General features: G+C 39.6%; 1 protein-coding gene across 1 annotated transcript; it reads left to right on the top strand.

The window, feature by feature from the left end:
* Window positions 1-283: 283 nt before the first annotated feature.
* LOC308294806 (uncharacterized protein) lies at window positions 284-4,011 on the top strand. Its single transcript, XM_080737673.1, has 3 exons — window positions 284-2,556; window positions 2,768-2,885; window positions 3,436-4,011. The coding sequence occupies exons 1-3, from the start codon at window positions 624-626 to the stop codon at window positions 3,650-3,652; spliced, it is 2,268 nt and encodes a 755-aa protein (XP_080593799.1). The 5' UTR covers window positions 284-623; the 3' UTR covers window positions 3,653-4,011.
* The last annotated feature ends 20,243 nt before the right edge of the window (window positions 4,012-24,254 follow it).

Here is a 24,254-nt window from a genome sequence, read left to right as displayed (position 1 = left end):
TGAACAAGATGGTGAGACCCAAATGACAATGACATGGGTCAGGTCTGTCCATACATGAGGCTATAGTCCTTTAAAGGGAACATGAGACATATATAGACTGATATTCTATGTCGAGTTAGTTACAGATCAAATATAAGCTTACATGTGCACTGTAACTGTTTTACTGTTGTATCCTCTTTAGATCATCAATGCTGAACAGTGTTGTCACCAACCAGTGTCCACAGCAGAATCACTCCACCAAAAGTACCTGACAGTTGACCCTGAAGACAGCCATGATGCTACAGACAGGAAGCTGCCATTGTTTCCTCTTCTTATTTCTGTTGTTCTCGCTTCATCTTAGTCCCATACTGGCTTACTTCCTGAAAAACTGCACTATTCTTTACCCTGACAATGTCTCTGCTGGTGTTTCAGTGGACTGTTATGATCGTCAACTCTTTAGCGTACCCGACGACATTCCCAGAGATGTTATATCATTAACACTATGGGTCAATAATCTCCAAAAGATCCACAGGGCAGATTTTTACCATCTGTCAAATCTCACAGATTTGGATCTGCGTTCTAATTTTATAACTCATGTAGATGATGGGGCTTTTGTCCCTTTGGTGCAACTTAAAGTGCTCCGTATGGACACAAACAGCCTAACAACACTGACAGACAACATGTTTCAGGGATTGTCTAACCTCTTGATACTGACCTTATATTATAATAATATAACATTCATTAACCCTGCTGCCTTCCAGTCACTCACCAGCTTACAGGAACTAAGTCTGACGTCCAATAAAATGATAGATATCATCACCATCTTAAAACTACCAAGCGTACATCTGTTATACATCCAAACTGATGAGTTAGAGTCTTTTCAGTCAAAGGATCTGCCATTAAACATGTCCTCTGAGCTCAGGGAGTTGAAAATTAAATCAGGATCGATAAAAACGTTTAGCATCACAACAGCTGTATTTCCACATCTTAAGACAATCAATCTGGACTTCTCGGATAATGATGGGTGGGAGTGGTACATACCAGACAAGTACTTTCTAAGCAATATAACTACTGTGTCTTTGTGGGGTTATTGCATGCCTTATCACACCATTAGAAATGCTCTTCAGAGCCTTGATTCACTGGAGAACCTACAGCTGGAATTTGGGGATGTGTGGGCAGACAGAGATCTCTTAAATAATATCTGCAAAATACCCACACTGAGGACGCTAGGAATGCAGAGTAGATTCAATGACAGTCTTAGTATACCACTGTCACCTTGTACTCAGCTTACCAACCTGGATCTATCATGGAATGCACTGCATGCACTGTCTAAGGATTCAATAAAACAAATGAAACAACTGAGTCAGCTGAAGCTCTGCAACAATCAGCTTTCCAAAGTGCCAGATGATGTTAAGTATCTCTCCATGCTTCAAATCCTCGACCTGAGTGGGAATCTCATTAATGATTTAAGCTGCTCAGACTTCTTGAATTTAACCAGACTCACACACCTTCATCTAGATGTCAACAAAATCACTGAACTCAAACAATGTGTTTTTCAACATCTTAATGAGTTAAAGGTTCTAACTCTGGAGTACAATAAAATGATGACGCTCAGCAAAGGGGAATTTGTGAGTCTGAAATCACTCAAGAAATTAGACATGGAATATGCTGGTTATCATCTATGGAAAAACTACTATTTGGAAGGACTAGATGAACTTGAAACATTTAGTCTAAATTTGAACCCCTCAGAAATTACATCTTCACTTTCTGATGAGTTACAATGGCAAAGCTATAATACCACCGTAGGGCAGAGCCTGAAGAAGTTAACAATACAATTCAGCTCTGACTACATGTATTCATTAACCGTATGGGACATGCTCCCAGATATGAAACATTTGGAACACCTGTGCGTTGTCAATAGTGAACAACCTTACCCAGACTCATTCAAGCATGTACCACAGCTGAAGAACCTTTCCTTAATAAACTGTAATCTGACGTCCCTGGATTTCCTGGCACAAGGCAATCTGACTAGACTCTCCTGGCTGGACCTGCGCTACAATGAGTTGACAGCGATCAATGTCTCTGTGTTCAGCTTTCTCCCTGCTCTCAGGTACATTAACATGAATCACAACCCTTTTGATTGTTGTGATTGGTCTAATGTTGAATTTCAGCAGTGGATGCTGAACAACAACCAAACACAAGTAGTTGATGCTCACCGCTACACTTGTGGGTTTCCTCTGGCTAAAAAGGGAACCAGGTTTCTGGATTTTGACTATAATTCCTGTTTGGTTGACACTAGCTTCATCTGCTTCATTTCCTCCACTTGTGTGATTGTGCTGACTCTGCTCACATCCTTCACCTATCACTTCCTGAGGTTGCATCTTCTCTATGCCTACTACCTCTTCCTGGCCTTCCTTTATGATGCCAAGGAAAGAAAGAGGGGGTCTCCTCAGCGCTACGATGCCTTCATCTCCTACAACGTTCACGATGAGCTCTGGGTTTGCAGAGAAATGCTTCCAGTGCTGGAGGCAGAGCAGGGCTGGAGACTCTGTCTGCACCACAGAGACTTCCTACCAGGTACAAACCTCTCTCTGTCTCTAAGTAATACTGTATTTATATAAATATGACTCTTTGTGTCACTAACGGTTGTAAGCAGATAGGGACCTCTCTCAGTCTGACAAAAAGTTCTCTTTATTGACTTAATTTAATGTGACACTATTATCTCTCTCTCAAGAAGATAACTAGTTTGAAACGTGGTTTGCATAATGTTTGTATGTTTTGTTTCAAGGTAAACCCATCATAGAGAATATTGCAGATGCCATCTATGGCAGCAGAAAGACCATCTGTGTGATCAGCAATCATTACCTGGAGAGTGAATGGTGCTCTAGAGAGTTCCAGATGGCCAGGTGGGGACACCATTTCTCTGATGTTTCACTGTAAATTCCATTAAATAAAATGAGGGCCACAATTACACAATTCAATTTAATTCAATTTAATTCAAAGGAGCTTTATTGGCTTCAGAAAACATACGTTTACATTGCCAAAGCAACTTTCAAAATACAAACAGTTGAAAATGGGGAAGACATATACAGTTGGAGGGGGTAGCATTTGTAAACGGAGCTATGTCACATTTTGTCTCTTTCACATGTGAAAGAGGCAACACAATTTGTGCATTATGTTGAATTAACTTAAATTTGCTTTTATTTTGTATTACATTTTTATGGAATGGGCAGGAAATATACCCTTTAAGACATTTATGTGGCACTGTGTCACACTGTAAACTTTATTCAATGTGAATAAAGCATTAATTAATAGGCCTACATTAATAGCGTGTTAATAAAGTATTACAGAAAATAAAGTATATATGTTCAATGCAAGTAGTAGTTTGTCTCACTGTAAATAAGTGTAAATGAAACTAGACTGAGTGATAAATGTCCTGTGGTCTCATGTGTGCAGCTACCGTCTGTTTGATGAACAGAAGGACATATTGATCCTGGTGTTTCTGGAGGATATTCCAGCCCAGCAGTTGTCTCCCTACTATCACATGAGGAGGCTGGTGAAGAGCCACACCTACCTGAGCTGGTCCCAGGCTGGACAGCACCCTGGACTGTTCTGGCAGAACCTACACAGAGCTCTGGACACACCTCACATTGACCTGGACTTGAATCAATAATCTGCTGTTTCATGTCTTTGTTATACGGTGAATCTGAATGAAAGTCGGGGATGGTGGAGCGTTCGTTTAGTTGTTTACTGTTAACACAAGATAGTGTTAGTTGTTTTATTCAATATGAACTTTTAAAGTTGTTTCTTTCTTTACTTAACCCAATTTCTATTACTCTAATGAATTGTATTTTTTATATTTTAATTTACATTTAACATTCAATTGGATTTGATCATTTTGTTGTACTTTCTATTTTAATTCAATGTAATATAATTCCCTTTCATTTCATGTATTTTCTTTATTGATCAGGGATCATTTACAATTTTAAACCAATGTTTGGTGAAAATGGTGAAGGTGTAATCAGCTCTAATATATGCATCCATGATAAATAATCTAGCTTAACCAGTAAGACTCCCTAATCGGGAGATAAGCGACCATTGGTCGCTTATCTCCATAAATAGAGCAAAAATGTGTTTTTCCAAAATCTTCCTGATCCATGTTGTTGACATGAGTGTAGACATACTGTGTAGTGATCTTCGTGATTTTAGGGCAAAATCTGAATCGGCCTCATGGTGGCGCTAGAGGGCCATGTGAGAAATGAGGGGTGGGGTGTCCGCGCCGCCAAGGCGGACGAATAGGTACCGGCCCCGGCTCTCCCGGTCGCTCCTAGCCCGAGTTACGGCATTTTATGTGAGCTGCAGTGGCAGGGGGTCCTCCACTGGGGGCGCCACCACTTTTGCATCCGTTCTGGAGCACCAGGAGTGGGTGGTCCCCGGGAATGCCCCGTGAGCAGCCCCGTTGGGGTGGTCATTTGGTCATTTTTGCACATTTGGTAATTTTTTACACCTGGGGGTCCCCCAGGGACCTGGGGGTCCCCGAAACTCCGGGGGTCCTTGGAGGTTGTAGTTTGGCAGGCAAGGAGTGTGTGTGCAAAATCTGGCATGGATCGGGGCAACGGTTGCAGAGATATGAGCAGGGCAAAAGTGTGACGTGTGACGTGTGACAGAGGGAGTGACGGAGGGAGTGACGGAGGGAGTGACGGAGGGACAGCCGGTGGAGGTTTGGATAGTGTGCAAGTAACTGCGACCTACGGTCGCAATAAATGGTATTATTTGCTAAGAAAAAGAAAGAAAGAAAAGGAAAAAAAATGAAAAAACATTCATTTACATAGAATATATTGAATACATTTCTTTGGTAATTAATTGTGGGCTCGCCTATAAGGCGAGCACACTTTAGATATTGTCATTATTTATCTATCAGTCAGTCAGACAGTAGACGGGAACTTCGGTTCCTTTCTACTCCTACATACTTAGTGAGAAAATGAAAATAAAAACATCAATGTGTTCAGTTTACAGTGGCGAAGTGCGCTATTACTTTTTACAGCAATCGGCCAAATGGTGGCGCTGTAGGAAGCCTTCGAAAGTGCGATCTTTGAACAGGTATAGCTCATGCTGTGTTTGAGGTACAGGCATGAAACCTGTATACACGTATGCGTCTCCTCATGCCGAACAACTTTTACCCTCTAACTTTTGACCTCTGACCTTTAGGTCTCCCACAATTCGGAATAATATGAAAAACAGTAAAAATCTATCTCCTCCTGGGTTTTTTTTGTTACGCGCACGAAACTTTTTTCACATGAACTTTGGACCAAAACGGTGAGATTGATCAACCAGATTTTTTTTAAAGTGAAATATAATTTTTTAATAATTCAATCGATATTGCGGTTTTATGCAAATTATTCTTCGGTCTCTAAATCATACATGCAAAGTTACACGTTCATGGCATTTGGCAAAGATGTAGAGGGTTAGTCAAAGTATCACTGAAACCAATTTTATTCCAATCGGCCAAAGGGGGGCGCTATACGAAGCGTTTGAAAATTCAAACTTCAAACGGGCATAAGTCATGACTCGTTTCGTTTGAAGACATGCAACTTGTTACACGCGTGCTTTGACTCGAGCGGAAGACATCTGTGTCGTTGTTAAGTAAGCTCCGCCCTTTGATTTTCCGCCATTTTGAGCAGTTTGTAAAACGCGTAAACCCGCTTTTATTCTGGAATTTTCGCGTCACGTGCACAAAACTTTTTTTACGTGAACTTTGGACCGATATCTAAAGATCTGTCAGATCGGATTTCTTTAACATTGAAACATGCTTTTTTAAATAATTCAAACAATATTGCATTTTTATGCAAATTATTCTTCTGCCTCTAAAACATACATGCAAAGTCACATTTTCATGACAAAATAGTGTAGAGGGTTAGTTCAAATATCACTGAAACCAATCTTACCCCAAATGGCCAAAGGGGGGCGCTATATAATTTTGAGCAGTTTGTAAAACGCTTAAACCCGTTTTTATTCTAGGATTTTTTTTGCAATTTGCATGAAACATTCTACACGCAATCTAAGGACCTTTATCTAACATGCCTATGAAGTGCACACAAAAAAATGATAAAATAATAATAATAAATATAGCTGCAAGCAGCGATAAAGTGTCCAAAGCCAAAAACACCTCAAATCATGAACACAGCCTGGGATGTGCGTGAAATCTTGCAAGCACATTCCCAATAGGTCAAGGAACAGATACCAACCTTCTCACATTGGCCTGTTATAGCGCCACCAGCGGGTCAACTTTTGCACAACACATTTTTGGAACAAAATGGACCAATCTTTGACGTCAGTAACGTCAAAGAGAGCACTGCCTGCGATCTTGACATTTTGTGCTTTTATAGCCATTGTTTTCCGGCTTGAAGCGAGCCCACAATTGTTTCGAAGGAACAATATTTTTCTAGTGACAATATCTAACCGTCATATCAAGTTCTCCTCAAAACTTCGGTTCCTTTCTACTCCTATATACTTAGACAGAAAATGAAAATAAAAACATCAATTTGTTCAGCTTACAGTGGCGAAGTGTGCTATTATTTTTTACAGCAATCGGCCAAATGGTGGCGCTGTAGGAAGCCTTCGAAAGTGCAAACTTTGAACAGATAGAGCTCATGCTCTGTTATACGTACAGTCATGAAACCTGTATACACGTATGCTTCTCCTCATGCCGAACAACTTTTACGCTCTGACTTTTGACCTCTGACCTTTAGATCCCCCAGAATTTTGAATTATATAAAAAACAGTAAAAATCTATCTCCTCCTGGGATTTTTGCGTTACGCGCACAAAACTTTTTTCACATGAACTTTGGACCAATACGGTCAAACTAGTCTGGTCGGATTTCTTTTAAAGTGAAATATAATTTTTTAATAATTCAATCAATATTGCGGTTTTATGCAAATTATTCTTCGGCCTCTAAATCATACATGCAAAGTTACACGTTCATGGCATTTGGCAAAGATGTAGAGGGTTAGTCAAAGTATCACTGAAACCAATTTTATTCCAATCGGCCAAAGGGGGGCGCTATACGAAGCGTTTGAAAATTCAAACTTCAAACGGGCATAAGTCATGACTCGTTTCGTTTGAAGACATGCAACTTGTTACATGCGTGCTTTGACTCAAGCGGAAGACATCTGTGTCGTTGTTAAGTAAGCTCCGCCCTTCGATTTTCCGCCATTTTGAGCAGTTTGTAAAACGCGTAAACCCGCTTTTATTCTGGAATTTTCGCTCCATGTGCACAAAACTTTTTTTTACGTGAACTTTGGACCGATATCTAAAGATCTGTCAGATCGGATTTCTTTAAAATTGAAACATGCTTTTTTAAATAAATTCAATGAATATTGCAGTTTTATGCAAATTATTCTTCTGCCTCTAAATCATACATGCAAAGTAACATGTTCATGGCATTTGGCAAAGATGTAGAGTGTTAGTCCAAATATCACTAAAACCAATCTTACCCCAATTGGCCAAAGGGGGGCGCTATATCATTTTGAGCAGTTTGTGAAACGCTTAAACCCGTTAGGATTTTTTTTTTGCAATTTGCATGAAACATTCTACACACAATCTAAGGACCTTTATCTAATATGCCTATGAAGTGCACACACACACACACAAAAAAAAAAAATGAATATAGCTGCAAGCAGCGATAAAGTGGCCAAAGCCAAAAACACCTCAAATCATGAACACAGCCTGCAATGTGCGTGAAATCTTGCAAGCACATTCCCAATAGGTCAAGGAACAGATACCACCCTTCTTACATTGGCCTGTTATAGCGCCACCAGCGGGTCAACTTTTGCACAACACATTTTTGGAACAAAATGGACCAATCTTTGACGTCAGTAACGTCAAAGAGAGCACTGCCTGCGATCTTGACATTTTGTACTTTTATAGCCATTGTTTTCTGGCTTGAAGCGAGCCCACAATTGTTTCGAAGGAACAATATTTTTCTAGTGTATTTTGAGATGGATTGACCTCTTAGATTTATATTGATAACTTGTAATGCATATTTGATACGCATTTGTGCACTGTATTTGTGTGACATGATTTCTATTGATTGCTCATTTTATTATTGACTGAATTTGAACATTATTGGATTGATTGACCACTATTCAAGTTATGCTTTAATTCTCGCTGAGAATGAAAACAATACTGATCTGCATTTTCATCTGATGGTAAGACTGAATTGTAATTACTTGTTCATGAGATCAACAAGTTTCATTAATTATTCAGGTTAAAAACTTAATTTGTGATTCAAATCAAATCAATCATGAGACATGGAACACATTATATACTAAACATTTTACTTGGAAGTGTGTGTTCTTTTATCTTCTTGCTTTATATGACGTTCAGGACATTTGTGCTGGTACAACTACCCCCCCTAGTGGACACAGTTATAACATGTCATGTGATTCAGACAACCATGCAGTCACAGCCAGAACCCTAACAAGCTAGATCACAGTGTTTCTCAAATGGGGATACGTGTACCGCTAGGGGTACGCAGAGGTACTACAGGGGGTACTTGAGAGAACATGGAAAATGGAAACATTTATATTACTGTTATGTTTAATGATAAGACATTAACGAATGTTTGTGAACATGCTCCGTAGCTTTAAACCAAATTAAGTTTACCGGAATAGAAAATAGGCTACCCTTTTTATACATGTCATATTGAAATAAAAACTGGACTCTTCTAGTCAAAATGTTGTTGTCGATTAAAGGGGATACTTGGATTCAGCAATCAGGAAAAGGGGTACTGAAGCCCAAAAAGTTTGAGAACCACTGAACTAGATGATCTACATTGACACGTGAGCGTGTAGCTCGGATATAGGTCTGTAACGTTGAGAGTGTACAAATAGAACCATAGGGTCCATTTGGTTCCATTTGTACATTGTCAGAGTTATGGGGGTCCTTGCAAATGAAAGGTTTGAGAACCACTGTCCTAGTGGACTCCTAATGTGCCATACATAGTATGGCTCCCCCTCCTCTTATGGAATTCATCCATAAGAAGAGGGATATTGGACGCAGTACTAGGTCAACATCCAGGGGAGACTGTGAAATTGATTTTAGAAAAACTACTTTTAGTAAAAACGTTCTCTCCATAAATGGATGCCAATATTGGAACCAGATCCCTACCTCAATTAGAGAGATCCCCACATTCGGTGCTTTTAAAGGGCAGTTGAAGCAGTGGTTAAAACGATCACAAACATGTAACCACCTATAAGAACTATTTGATGCCGGTACGAATTACTTACGTTAGTTTCTCCTGTATGGTTTTTAGCTTACTTCTGGCACTAAGCACTTTGTCGCACTAGGCACTCTGTTGCGCCAAGCACCTTGTTGTTGTTGTGTTTTGTTCGCCCTGTACTGTTCTGTTCTTGTTATTGTTAGTCCTGTTTTGTTTCTTGTTTTATGTGAGGACAACGGATGAAATTTAGCTCTAAGCTAACTCCGGCTGGTTTACACTGCGATTTTTGTATGTTTGTATTTATTATGCAACATGTCAATGTCAATGTGTCCATTAACTGGTACTGTCCTGTCCAAATAAATAAATAAAGTAAAGTAAAGTAATAGTGTCATAGTAAATCAGTGTCATACATATTCTGAGGAGAACATGGAGACTGACATTCATTAATTGGGTCTTATGATCAAAATAAGAAAAAAAGACAAAAATCTAAACTGTGCCACAGACAAGGACATTTATGGGCGGCTCCACAGGGGGGCATTGGGGGGCAATGCCCACCCAGATTAGTCTTTGTGACCCCCCAGTCCAGATTGGCCAGCCACCATTATTTTAAGATGTTTTACAGGAGGTAATTATATATGTTATATATCGTCGTTGTCGGGTGAAAACCTTGTATGTCCAAAACCGTTATTTTACCATTTATCATTTTAAAAATGATTTAAACTAGTGAAAACAGCCGATCTACAAGCACACAACGCCTCGCGGTGCGAGGCGTTGTGTGCTTGTCGATCTGCTGTTTTCACTACTTTTGTGCGACGGCCTTGTATGAAGCAGGGCTTTGCCTTGCGAAAGAATTTACATATTTGAAACTTGGAGAGACGAGGTTTCTGCCCGACAGTGACGATATGTTTTGTTCTTTGTGATTATTATAAATAAACATTTTCAAATTAATTAATAGTCTAATGAAAATGCAATAATAAAAGATAGCCTACGTTGGCACTGCACCAAGTTGGTTTTGTTTTGATGTCTATTCCTGTGTTGTTGTGCATGCAGCACAGGAAATTACAATCGTCTCAGTGAGAAAACGTGTAATGGACATTACTAGTTTGTCGCTGATTATTCCCTGGAGCCGCCACTGAGGACATGTCGTGACACGGACATATCCGTTCGTTTGGGGACACAGAGATGAACCCTCAGACAGCATGACGTCCATTTGACCACAGCCAGGCTGGCATGTTTAGGGTTCTTCCTCTTTCACTACTTGTCATATTTCATGTGATGTCTGAGCTGTAGCTGAGCTGTGGTCAAATGGACTTCATTCCCGTCTGAGTAAAACACTGGAAGGATGGTTGTCTCTGACGTTTAGGAGTTCAGGTATGATTCAATGTTACAATTCCTTCATCCTGGAAAGCAGGGGCGTCAATTGGGTATGTAGAGTAAGGTACAGTACAGTACTGTACAGTAAGGTACAGTAAGGTACAGTACAGTACAGTACAGTACAGTACAGTACAGTACAGTACAGTAAGGTACAGCAATGATGCTGGGTGACCAGAGGGCACCGTTGTGCAGCCTAGCCACAACAGTACTGTAGGCCTACTGTAAAGGAACAGATTGAGAAGGACACTGTTTGCAGACTAGACCATTACTAGACACACACACACACACACACACACACACACACACACACACACACACACACACACACACACACACACACACACACACACACACACACACACACACACACACACACACACACACACAGGGTATAGCTGCTTGGATTCACCGCTCTATACTTCGAACCAAGGTTTGATTTTTTTCTTTGTATGTCAAATGATGAAAAAAGAGGAAACAAGGACTCTGCTGCCACTAATTTATTCCATTTTCTATATTTACTGTGTAATACTAGGTCTGTTGTTACAGTACATTTTGTTTCACATGTATTTGCTATACTGTGTTACTGTATTATTATTGTATTGCAACAAGCTATTTTGTGCATATCAAACATAAAACATATTTTTGAATACCATTTCAAAACATTTGCTTCCCTGCTAGTATTCATTTCTCATGTTTATAACTTCAAATAGCAGTATTTGTGAACCCATTGTTAGATTCTAGGCTTCTGTAAAGCTACTGACTGGAAAATCCAATTTTCTCCGATTTGAGGTAGTGTCATATTTTGGCTACAGTGATGGTAATGTTCAAGATACAAAGATCATCTTAGGCTCAAATTGTAGCTCATGCATATGGGAAGTTTTCTATATAGAGGAGAGGTAATTATATTCACCATAAAGTGCTTGAAAATAATCCTATTTGATGAGGAATTGTCAAGCGGACAGCATTTTCTGGTTGTTTCTGTGGATGTTGTGGGTGATATCCTAAAATACAATGGTAGCAAGCACCAGAATCCTATTCTGCTACTTACCCCTATATGTGTCAGGATACTCCATGCCAAATGTCATACATGTGTGACAATGTATGTAATTCTAGTGAATTATTATATACATTTACATAATTAATGTACCAAAAATGGGTTTTAGGGCCCCTGAGACCAAACGGCCCCGAGTTGGGGGTGTTCAGTATGAACTTGTGATGGCCCAAGGTATATGCTAACAGGATATAATAGTGAAAAAAAGTTAGCAGAGAACATTCAGAGGCGTCAGTCAGGTGTCTGACTGGGGGTGAGAATATGATGGTACATTACGTATATCCCCAAACAGTAGCCTGACCGCAAATTGCAGCCAGGAACCTAATAGCTGGGGGTTTGACCCCATCTTGTGTATTAAACACATTATTAAACAAATCTGGCTGACCCAAAAGTTGACCCCAAAATTACTCGAACGAAGGCTGAAACAGACGAATAAGAAACAAAAGTGGAGCAGAGCATGGCAGAGGTGAGAGAACTGAATACCAATGGACGGGAGTCTATTTTGTGGTTCTGAACCAGTGGTCCTTGAGGAGGTTCCAGGTGGTCCCCAGCCAATTGATGGAGAAAGGATAACCACCCCCTTGTTTCCCCTATCCTGTACATTTGGTCTTTTATAACTGCAATATTATTGAGTGTTTCATTGGCTTGCTATTGTTATGTCCATGAATTGAATACCAAGGACTTCCAACGTAAAAAAAAAAAAAAAATGGATGTTCCTTTTAGGCAGGGTGTTTAACTGTACTACATTTCTATTGTAATGACTATACTTTACTGTTCTCTATTTTTGTCTAATAACATTATCAAATATAGCTGCAAGCAGCGATAAAGTGGCCAAGGCGGAAAAAGCAGGAAAGCAAAAAAGCATCAAGGGAAAGCAAAGAACAAATCAAAGAAAAACTAGAAGCAGTGTTCTTCCGAACAGGTCTCCGGCAGGTCAGGCCTAGTGGTGACTCTATAATAGGCCAAAGTGTTCTTGGGCATTTCACGGCAATCGGACGCTGCATGCGGGATTTGAGACATTTTGTTCCAAAAATGTGTTTTGCAAAAATGTACCCGCTTGTGGCGCTATAACAGGCCAATGTGAGAAGGGTGGCATCTGTTCCTTGGCATAGTGGGAATGTGTGTGCAAAATCTCACACACATAGCAGGCTGCGTTTGAGACATTTTGTTCAAAAAGGAGCAATCCTGCAAACCTTGGAATTCAATGTTAGCCAATTAGATAGAATATGATATCGGACAAATCCGTCATGATCACATCACTGTAGAGATACTGTGTACTGATTTGTGTGATTTTCGGATAAAATCTGAAGGAGTAATATCGAAGAATGTGTTTTACATACTGTAAGTCTGCCTTCTGGTGGCGCTATAAATGGCAGATGTGAAAAATGCAGGGCACAGGTTTTTCCTTGGCCTCTGGGAAGTGTGCATACAAAGTTTTACACTAATCGGTGGTTATAGGTAAAAGCACAAATTGGCCTCTACACAACATGTATGCAAAAGACTGTAGGATTTGGGAACCACTTTGTCACGGGGCAGCCCGTGCCCTATAGACATATGCAATCTGCTTAAAGACATTGCACGCGCGCGTGCACACACACACAAACACACACACACACACACACACACAAACACAAACACACACACACACACACACACACACACACACACACACACACACACACACACACACACACACACACACACCCCACACAGCTGCGCCAAATACTAATTAAGAACACCGGCCAATTTGGGAGCACTGTTTGAAGTGTGTGTACTGCGTGGCTGATGCAAACAAATATCAATACTGTGCTGATTAACAAATTACGTTATAATGGTTATGAAATGTTGTTGAAATGAGACGTACACAAGTGGTAAAACATCCTGTTTATTATGTTTAGGCTCATTGTTTGTCACCTTAGCTCATCTGCAGTCACTGGCACTCCTCTGTTGAATGTGCATGTCACGGCCCCTTGGCCTGGCCTGTAGGGCCTGTGTAGCCTATGTATGGTGGATCCCTGTATGTGTGCTTCTTCCACAGAGCCTATGGGTGTCAGCCAATGAAGCCTGATGATGATTAGGTGCACTGGGAGCACCTGGCCAGTGCTCCCTGGCTCCCCATAAAAGACTGGGTGGAAAGCCAGTCTCTCTCTCCCTCCCCAGACGACAGCACCCTTTGTTTGTTCAGTTCCTTTACAACACCCCACATCATACTTACCACATCCATGCATTGCTGACACTACTGATTACTGACTTACACACCTCTTGTAAATATGAGTTAACCCTTTTAGTTAATACATTATTGTTATTATTTATACCCCTACCATGTGTCCTCCTCAATTTGTCATTGCCTACGGGCCAGGTCGTGACAGTGCAAGTCAAACAGAACAGGGCTGTACCACTCCACTTAAATAGGGGTGGAGGGTGCCACTACTGTGGAGGAGGGGGGGTGTTAGACAAAGACATTGAGCAAAGTTTTTCTAACAGCTCTGTACATGAATTCCAACCTGAATATGTAGTGTAAAACACTTTCACATTTATTGAAAGGGTAATGTATTCAGAGAGAGAGACTGTAAGCTGCTATATCAGCCATTTCAAGGTAATTGGTTTCCTGGTTAGTGGTAGGATCCACTCCTTTAAAGGGAGGCTGCTAACCAGTGGTGCTTTGGGATTTTTTTTCCCGGGCGGACGGTCATTTATTGACGTCACGTGCACGCGCCTCTAGAGGCTATTTAGATAGAAAGGATGTCAGCAGATCTAATGGTGGGAAAACAATAGTTTTCTAGTCTTAATTACATTTGCATTGTTAGGCTACTTAAGATTTTATGTTCTACTTTCTTTAAATGCATTTAGAAAATACAGCGCTGCAGTAGGATAGAGAAAACAAAGTTTGCCTTGAACGAATCTCAAACACTAAATACCACAGTAATGGATGAGGACACACACACACACATCGACACATGCACATGCAGTCACAGCTGGAAACCTAAGTAGGCTATATATCCATATGAATAGAGGCTTGAGGACGCTCACACATTCACCACTAGAAACCTGTTATGCATAGTAGTAGCCACTGATTAAAGTATTGCTTGTAGTTATCGCGGCTCTCGCGGGGGGGTATGCACGCGTTTACACGGTCGTGCACCGTTCGGTGCCGTCCGTGTGCGTGCATGTGGGGAAATATTTCCGGCCACACGGCGTCCGGTCGCGTCCGGCCCCCAAAGCACTACTGCTGCTAACCAGGGCAACTCGGTTATGCTCAGCAGAGCGAGATGAACACATCTCAGTGAGAGTTGCAAGGGCCCCATAGCCCTATGCAGTGTTTGTTATTTTTGCCTTTTTCTTGAGTTTTGCCTTTTGTTCCCGAGTTCTCTATTTTTAGATTTTTGGCAAAGTTTATTTTTGCTATTTTTGAATTTTGGGTTTCACTGTACAAAACTGCATTGTGGAGGCTGGAGAATTAAAAATCTTAAAAAGCCCATCTTGAGCTGTTCTTTGGAGCCTAGGCCATCAGCCAACTTCACAAACTGGTTTAAAAATATTAGAATGTAAGCCCAATAAGCAACAATACTATTTTTTAGAGACACAAATTGCTTATTATAAGCAGACATGGCAACCCAGGTACATTCAGAGCCCAGAACGCCAACTACTGACACTTTAATGCAAGGACAACAGGAAACCAAATTATGTTTTTCATGCCAGCTTTTTCAGCCTCCGCCTCTTTCAGGATATGAACAGAATGCCAGGAATAACGTATAGAGAGAAATATTTGTTACAAGTAAAAGTTCTGAATTCAAAATGTACTTGAATAAAAGTACAAAGGTATTGACATCAACTTGAAAGATTTTGAAAATAGCAGATCTACAAGCTCACAATGCAATACGTGAGCATGTACTGGAGTAGCCTAGACTTAAGAGTACTAAAAACTAGAAATACAAGTATAAAATACATCAAAATTGTACTAAGGGTAGTACTTGAGTAAATGTACTTAGTTACTTTTACACCACTGGCATTGTAGACCCAATTATATCATATCCAACCAGATGCTTGTACAACATGATAAAGAAATAGTCTAGTATGAATTTCAGTTTATTTACACAAAGGATTGGCAATTACAAAATATTATAGCATGATTGTTTTCTGTAAGTGGCTAGCAGTCAGACTTAACCAAAATTAAATTAGTAGTTCACCCCCAAAATGACAAAAACCCAAAAATATTATTGAACTCTCCATGGCGTGACTAATCAATAGGGGGAAAAAAGTCATTTTGGAAGTGAACTACTCCTTTAAATTGTCATTTTGGAAGTGAACTACTCCTTTAAATTGTCTTTTTGAAAAACATTGAGGGGAAGGAGCTGGGGGTCAAAACTTGAGGGGCTCACAGGCGGCTCTGGTGTCCTGTCGGCAGAGCAGAGAGAGCAGTGACTATGGATTCCAATTTGGGGCGGGGGGGGGGGACTCCGCTTTCCCCCAGGGTGTTGGAGCCTTGCCGGCCTAGGTGGAGGAGAGAGAGAGAAATGAGGTGAGTACTTAGGCTGATTGTCAGATGGCCTGCAGGTGTGACCACACCCAGTCAACTGGCATGTGAGGCTGAGTATCCCCTGGTTTGCCACACTGAATCAATAAATAAATGCATATATAAATATAATTATATACTCAAACATCATTACTTTATAAAGAAACTCAAGTCATTACTTCAAAATCTAATCAACTACTTCAAAACAAACTATTACATTCAAAATACTAATCAAAACTCAAGCAGTGGATTGTTTGCTCTGCTAGCGTTTTAGCAAAATGAGGAAATCCCATGTTAAAGTCAGCCTTTTTGCTAAATCAAACTAACAGAGCCATTTCAACATATTTTAGCAAAACCAACCAACCATTGACAATAAATCATAACACTGTTAACTCACCGTTGAGTATGTGGGTCAGTGACGTGACGCCCCAAAAAATGTGTTTTTAAAAAAACTTTAAATTGCAGGCATAAAAGTTATTTACTTTTGTTCTACTCACTCTCACCCTTATGGAAATACATTCTGTTTTTAGATATTTTATTGGAATCAGACTTTATTCAGCAGTTTGTTGTACTTGTGCCTAAAATCGTCATATGGTGTGACATGAAAATAATTGTTCATAAAATGAAAATGGAGTACATCTTTCTTAAGTTACTCACTTTATCAAAGTCCTTTATCATAACTAACCAGTGATCCACTATAGTTTTTTGAAAATTAATTATATCTGTATGTTTTTTTCATAATCGACACTCTGTGTGAGGCCCATGTTCATGATCTTACAACATATTTTAAATGTATTCTGTCAAAACTTTCTCTAAAATTACACAAATATTTGTGACTCTTCCTGATAATATTCTCTATGTAATGCATAAACATTTTTTTGGTTTAATCATTAATAAAGGTATGATTTTTCACTATTTGGAATGTCACACCAAATGATTTAGTGTCACACCGTATGATCATATCTTCATGTGTCAAAACAAACTGTGTTTAACCTACCTATTAGTGAGTACTGAACTTTACTGATTGATTAAACAATTACCCAGGATAACATGGCCTTAATATTTCTGAACAGGATATTATTGTAGGGCTTTAACATGGGATAAGAAAGAATTGTAGTAGTAGATGGATGATGAGGATGTGCACAGGAATGCTACACACACCTAAGTCTTCTGCCGGCCCACGGCAGAAGGATCCTAAAGAGACAATAAGGCGCATAGCCACACTTGGAGCCAAGGCAACATTTTATTAACACCAATTAGTGGAAACAGAACTCAGCATTCAGGTAAATTGCTTTTTTCCGAAGTCTCCTGAACTTGAACACAGCATTTTGTGTTGAACAAATGTAATTAGGAATCATGACATTACACCACATCTCCACTAGCTAAAGAGTGCTGGGTTGCGCAACTCCAAAAATAGCTGATCTACAAGCACAACGTGTTGAGCGCTTGTAGATCAGCTATTTTCGCTAGTTTTGTCTCGGGTCCTACCTTAACACTGTCCACTGTCCAGTCCAGTGAGTGAAAGTACAAAAGTATTAGATCAGATTAGATTATACATTTAGACTGTATTGTACATCAGCCAGTCGTATTTGGTGAGGGTAGCAAACCGGCTGCCTTGTTGTGGTTCTGCTATGCCACAGACAACCTCCTGCTCTTCTTAGAAAATGCAGTCTCGCCCCTTTGGCTCCTCTCTCCTTGCTGGGTCATTGTTTAGTTTCTCCCTGTACTTTCTCGTTCTCTCAGCACTTGTCATTTCCCAGCTGACAAAAGAAAATGGAATGTATAGTTTAAGACAAAGAGAAAATATTGTTTAGATTGAAACAATATGTTAAGGTTTCTGTGAAGGGGTTTCTGCTCTGTCTGATGAATTTGAAGTATCACTGAATGAAGCTAAATTACATTTTATGTAAAAATGTTTAAAACAAATGTTTAAATGTACAAAAGAAACATGGAACTTTGTTATTTATTGTTATATCTGTAGTTAAATACAGTATAAATCATATGGTGTGACAATCAAGTCATATGGCGTGACAAGCAGACCTGTCACACCATATGATTAAGTGTCACACCATATTACTGTTTTCTGCATTTAGGTTTACCTTGAGGCTACTATGTACACATTAGCATGCTAACAGCATGCTAGCTATAACAAAGCAGCCTAGATCTACATGGAAATATGACCAAAACTTCAAATAACTTAAGCTTTTTTTAAAGAAAAGGTGTCACACCAAAAGACATCCAGAATGGTGAGTTTGTGAACGTTTCAACAAGATGGCATTTCATGAAAATGTTAAAATCATAACTCACCTCAGACACCTGTCTTGCAGTTGTGCTGGGAGTGCTGAATAGCCTTACAGAAGAAGGACCTCTCTAGCCAATAGGTGTCCAAATAATTGCCTGTTTAATTTTTCCAAACTAGTGTCACACCAAATGATTTTGGGTTGGGGGACAAAATGTTTTTGATCAGAAATGACTGAAAACATTATGCTTTGACTTTGAAAAGATATAGGCTCAAAATAGACATTTTTTTTAGCCTAAATTCATTTTCAAATGATTTTTAGCAATTCTTTTTCTTAGTTTTATTCAAGTTCCCACTTTGAGAAACAAGGTCAGGACAGTCACACCATATGAGTTTTGCCATGTTTGGTTGAAGATTCTGAAGAAATGAGGAATGAAATGTTTTAATCTTGAGTAAGTTCACATAAAGCTTAATGTCCTGCACAATATTCAGAAGGTTTTTGACAAATATATTTTTTATTTATACATGTTTGACACCGAGGACAGCGAAAACGTTACGTCACGTCACCCACCCGTGTATAGCCTATATAGGCACTGAAGTCAGCAACCAGCAGCATCAACCATGCTTCCAAACACACTGAGTGAGGAGGAAGTGGCCTCACCTCAACCGTTATTTATACTCTCTTGCTTAACGGTTGCCATGTTTGGTTGGGTTGCCATGTTTGGTTGCAATACCAGGGTTTTCACAGCTATATTTTGTGAAATGCATTTTAAATGCATGAGGTAAGGCTTGAACCGGGGACTTCTGGAATGATGACAAAGGCCTTACCAGGTGAGCTATGCACAGCTCTGCACAGTGAGAAAATATTACTTTAAATGTTTGTTTTAGAAGCAGAAGAATAATTTGCATAAAACTACAATATACATTGAATTATTAAAAAAGCATGTTTCAATTTTTAAAAAATCCGATCTGACAGATCTTTAGATATTGGTCCAAAGTTAATGTAAAAAAAGTTCCGTGCACGTGATGCGAAAATTCCGGAATAAAAGCGGGTTTAAGCGTTTTACAAACTGCTCAAAATGGCAGAAAATCGAAGGGCGGAGCTTACTTAACAAAGACATAGATGTCTTCTGCTTGAGTCAAGGCACGCCTGTAAGCAAGTTGCATGTCTTGAAACAAAACGAGGCATGACTTATGCCCCTTTAAAGTTTGAGTTTTCAAACGCTTCGTATAGCGCCCCCCTTTGGCCAATTGGAGTAAGATTGCTTTCAGTGATATTTGGACTAACCCTCTGCATATTTGCCAAATGCCATGAACGTGTCACTTTGCAAGTATGATTTAGAGGCAGAAGAATAATTTTCATGAAACTGCAATATACAGTGAATTATTAAAAAATAATGTTTTGCTTTAAAAGAAATCTGCCGAGACATATCTAACCGTATTGGTCCAAAGTTCATGTAAAAAAAGTTTCGCGCACGTAATGCGAAAATCCCAGGAGGAGATAGATTTTGACTGTTTTTCATATAATTCAAAATGGTGGGAGAAGTAAAGATCAGAGGTCAAAAGTCAGAGTGTAAAAGTTGTTCGGCATGAGGAGACGCATAAGTGTATACAGGTTTCATTGCTGAACCTGAAACAGAGCATGAGCTTTACGTGTTCAAAGTTGGCATTTTTCAAAGGCTTCCTACAGCGCCACCCTTTGGCCGATTGTTGCGAGCTTCGCGTTTTAGCCGTTTGGCATAGTCCTCTGCCATACTGCCGAGTTTCGTAAAAAGCGACTGCACGGTCTAGCCGCTAGAGAAAAAGTGGCGGAATAATAATAGTTATGATGAAGTCCAATATCAATGAGTGGCCATTTGCCACTTCGTGGCCTTGGCCACTAATAAGTAAAAGAAAACACCACGATAATACAAAGAGACATGTGCTAGGACTGCTTGAGAGGTAGTATAGTGGTCTAATGATTAGTCCTCTGACCCAGAGGTGCCAGGTTCAAACCTTGCCTATATAGTTCAATGATGCAGTAGGCTACTTTGGATTTTTTTTAATGAAAACAAATGGGTAACTCGAAATGTCTTTGTGAATGCATTGGGTGGAAAGGGCGCACACACATGTTGAGTTACGGTAGCTCAGTTGGAAAAGCTCTTGACTCATGATTATAAGTTCATGAGATCAAATCCTGCCAACGGTAACTTTGCACTGAACAACTGACATTGATGGCTCATTTCAAATTTTCTCTCCTTTAAATGGCCATTTTCATTGACAATGCATTGGGCGCTTTAAGTTAAATATCTCCAAAACTAGAAAACATTTCAGACTAAAGCGTTCAAGCACATGTTTCCACAGTAAGGTGAATTATAAAAAGTATGAATGGAGTTTCTAGGTGATCGTGTTTTTTTTAGGTGCAAAAATCTGCCATTGAGCCCCATGTTAATTTTCAGAATTTTAAAAGTAGTACAGTATATCTCTAAAACTATGAAACATGTCAAATATTCATTTTCAGGCAAACATTTCCACAGTAAGCTGAACATGACACAGTTTGAAGGATGTTTCTAGGTGTAAGTATGTAGCTATAGTAGCCTGCCAAATGTTGTACTTTTTTCCATTGACAATGCATTGGGCGCTCAAAGTTAAATATTTCAAAAACTACAAATTATTTCAAGTAAAAATCTCAAGCATACATGTCCACAGTAAGGTGGATTTTTAGGTTAAAGTATGAAAGATCAGCGAGATTTCATGGTTTTCAGATGTAGGCCTACGTTTTAAAAGTTAAATATCTCCAAAATTACAAATCTTTTCAAAGTAAAATCACACTTTAAAAATGTAACCTTTAAACTTAAATCTGAAAACGTTGGCACCTCGTTGTTCCTTTATACTTAAACCTAGCAACTTGATTCACAATTAAAAAAATATATAATAATAGCATCACAAAGAGGACGAACATGGGGGTCTGATGGGTTTGTTTATAATGTAACACCCGAACCACAGCTATGAATACAAATGGGTACAGCGCAGGCTTAGCGGAAGGGTGACTCCTCACACACACGAATGCTACCCTACAAATGCTACCCTGCCCTCAAATAGTGGGCAATGAGTTATCGTGGAAAATAAGACAAGGGTGTGTGAGAGCAAGATTATTTATTATGAATCAGGCTGCTGCAAACTTTGAGGTTACAAACTAAAGCCCATTTCTGAACCTGAAGTGTTACAGAATCAATTAAAATAGTATGGTATGAACAACAGTAGGCCTATACCAGTAAGACGCCTAAGGGCAAAAAGCAACCTCGCCCTAAAGGTCCATTATATCTCCCCTTTAATAATATTGTTTGATATAATTTTTCAACTTTACAACGAGATACAGCTTGTATGCATCGGGCATTCGTGAATATTGTTCTTACTGATAAGATAAGAATTATGATACATAATTCATGATTTGTGTATGAGGCTCATATGACCATATAATATATATTGAACTGAACTTACAGTATAAGATACTGTAGGTTCAGGCTAATACAGATTACAGGTCATAGTAACTTTGGTTGCCCTGGCTACGTAATCATGATATACTGTATAAGTCACTAGTGGTGGAAAATTACCAACACTACGTGTCACTTTCTTCCTGTTACTTCCTTGTTATGATCTGGGAACAAATGAATGAGTCCCACGACTTCTACTGTTATAATGTCTTCCTTGTTATGATATGGGAACGAATCAATAAGTCCCACGATTCTTACTGTCATAAACTGTACTCTTTATATACTGTTCTCCTCCATCTTGGAGGAGAGAGAGAATTATCAAGCTACCCCTATGGTACGCTCACTGTTTGTCTCCTCTGTCTGACTCCTCTCAAATACAGCAATCTAAAAGATATAGTCCTTTGGTCTCTGTGTTTTATTTTAACTATGGATTTATAGATCCATATTTATCTTTAATAATTTATCTAATACTTACATTCTAGCATTTCTCTGTTTGTTATAGTTTCTCTAACCATGTTGGACATACTGTACAGTTTTGCAAATATGTTTATTGTATTTTATAGCCTATATAGGCTATACTTGCTAATAATCTTGGGCATTACAGTACAATAAAATTAACTCAACTCAGATGTTTTGAACACGTATTTTGCTAAATTATGCTAATATTATTTCTGGGGCAATTCTTACCTGATAGTGTCACCTGCATAGGCGATTTTAAGGGGTGTCCTAGGGTGCACGTGCAACCCCTGGCCGCCAGGCGGCCATTTTGATTTTTTTTTTTTTTTGTAATGTAACTTTACATCCACTCAGACCGAATACAAAAACACCCCCTAGTGGTAGTGATAGAGGCTGGCAGCTCCAGGCAGCCCCCCCCTCCCCTCCTGATGTGATGTCATATCCACGCGCCAGTATTGAAATTGAAAACAACATCTGTTAAAAATAAAGCATGGAGTTCGAGCTCTTCACTACTATGGACGTGACTACCGGTAGATATTATAATATAGCTGCTTGCCCTGAAACATCACATGGAGAGGATCATTTTGTACCTGACTTTCCTCTACAAAACACAGACCTCAGGCTCTATCAGCCAGGACTCTTGTCTCACTGTGCGTGACTGAACCATTTCCTCCTGACCAGCCCAAGGTAAGACTAAGACAGTCAGATCATGCTTTTATAAACCCTATTATATTAAGCCCAAAATGGTTCTGCCGCCGTGTAGAACCGAACCGATTTTAACTTGAAAAAATGCATTGGGTACAAAATTAACTGCAGAAATCCGCTAAAACAACATTACAAAACCGCTAATATCCGCAATTTTTTTCGCGCGCGCGCTTCGCGCGCGTGCATGAGGTAATAGAGGTCGTGCACCCCTTGCTGGAAGAGGCTAGAGTCGCCTATGGTCACCTGCCATACCCTTTGTGGACGCTCAGTAAAACGTGCTACAGTGACTTGATTGATTGATTGAAGACTTTATTAGAAGTTTGCATAGGAAAAGGTACAGTTTCATGACGGTACAGTTCACTGGTACAAGCCAGGTCTACTAAAAGGAGATCCATGAAAAGACTAAGCTTATTTCCACTGGAAACCATTGAAGTATCTCATATAACATTGAATGACAGACAAATAGAACACAGTACTATGCAGATATGTAAAGAAAAACTAAAAAGAAAACAGTAAGTCTAAACAAACAGTATATACAAAGAAGGGGCAGGAGAGGGTAGGGTTGGGCTAGGTTCATTTTTTTTTACCAGTTGTGAACGGCTGCTGCCTGTAAGTGGTTTTTCAGGGCAATTTTAAAGGATGCTAGTGATCCACACTCCTTTATGGCCTTCGGTAAGGCTTTCCACATTTTGGTGGTATAGCAGAAAAACGAGTTTGACCCTTTGTTGATTTTTACTCTGGGTTGGAAGTGATCTGTGGCGCTGCCTCTGGTGTTATAATTATGGACATCCTTAATGTTTATAAAGTATTTTGACAGGTACTTGGGTATCATAGTGGTAGTTCCTGTCACTCACCAACAACCACAAAGCTAACATGGGTCTCATGTTTGTCAACACCCAAAGACAGTAACCACCAGGGAAGTGTCTGTTGACACTCAGGTAAGCTACAGTAGCCGTCAGGCCTGAAGTCGTTCCAAAAAGCTGTTAAGCAATAGGGGAGAACGGGGTAAGATGAACCGCTGGGTATAAGATGAACCACCCCCTAAAACTATACACATGAGTTGTCATTTGACCTTAAAGTGATCCCTGGCTAATACGACAAATATGCCTTAATACATTATAATTGTCCTCTATAACTACAATGTAAAATTAAAAACACCTTAAATATTTCTTCTAGAAATAGCAAATCTTTCACTCAACAGGGGAAATGCCCGTCGCAAGTTGATGATGTCATAAATGTCATG

Source organism: Nannobrachium achirus (assembly GCF_963921795.1).
Source record: "Nannobrachium achirus genome assembly, chromosome: 1".
NCBI classification, from domain to species: Eukaryota; Metazoa; Chordata; class Actinopteri; order Myctophiformes; family Myctophidae; genus Nannobrachium; species Nannobrachium achirus.
Note: the sequence above shows the minus strand (reverse complement) of the source record. Positions and strands in the feature narration are given on the sequence as shown.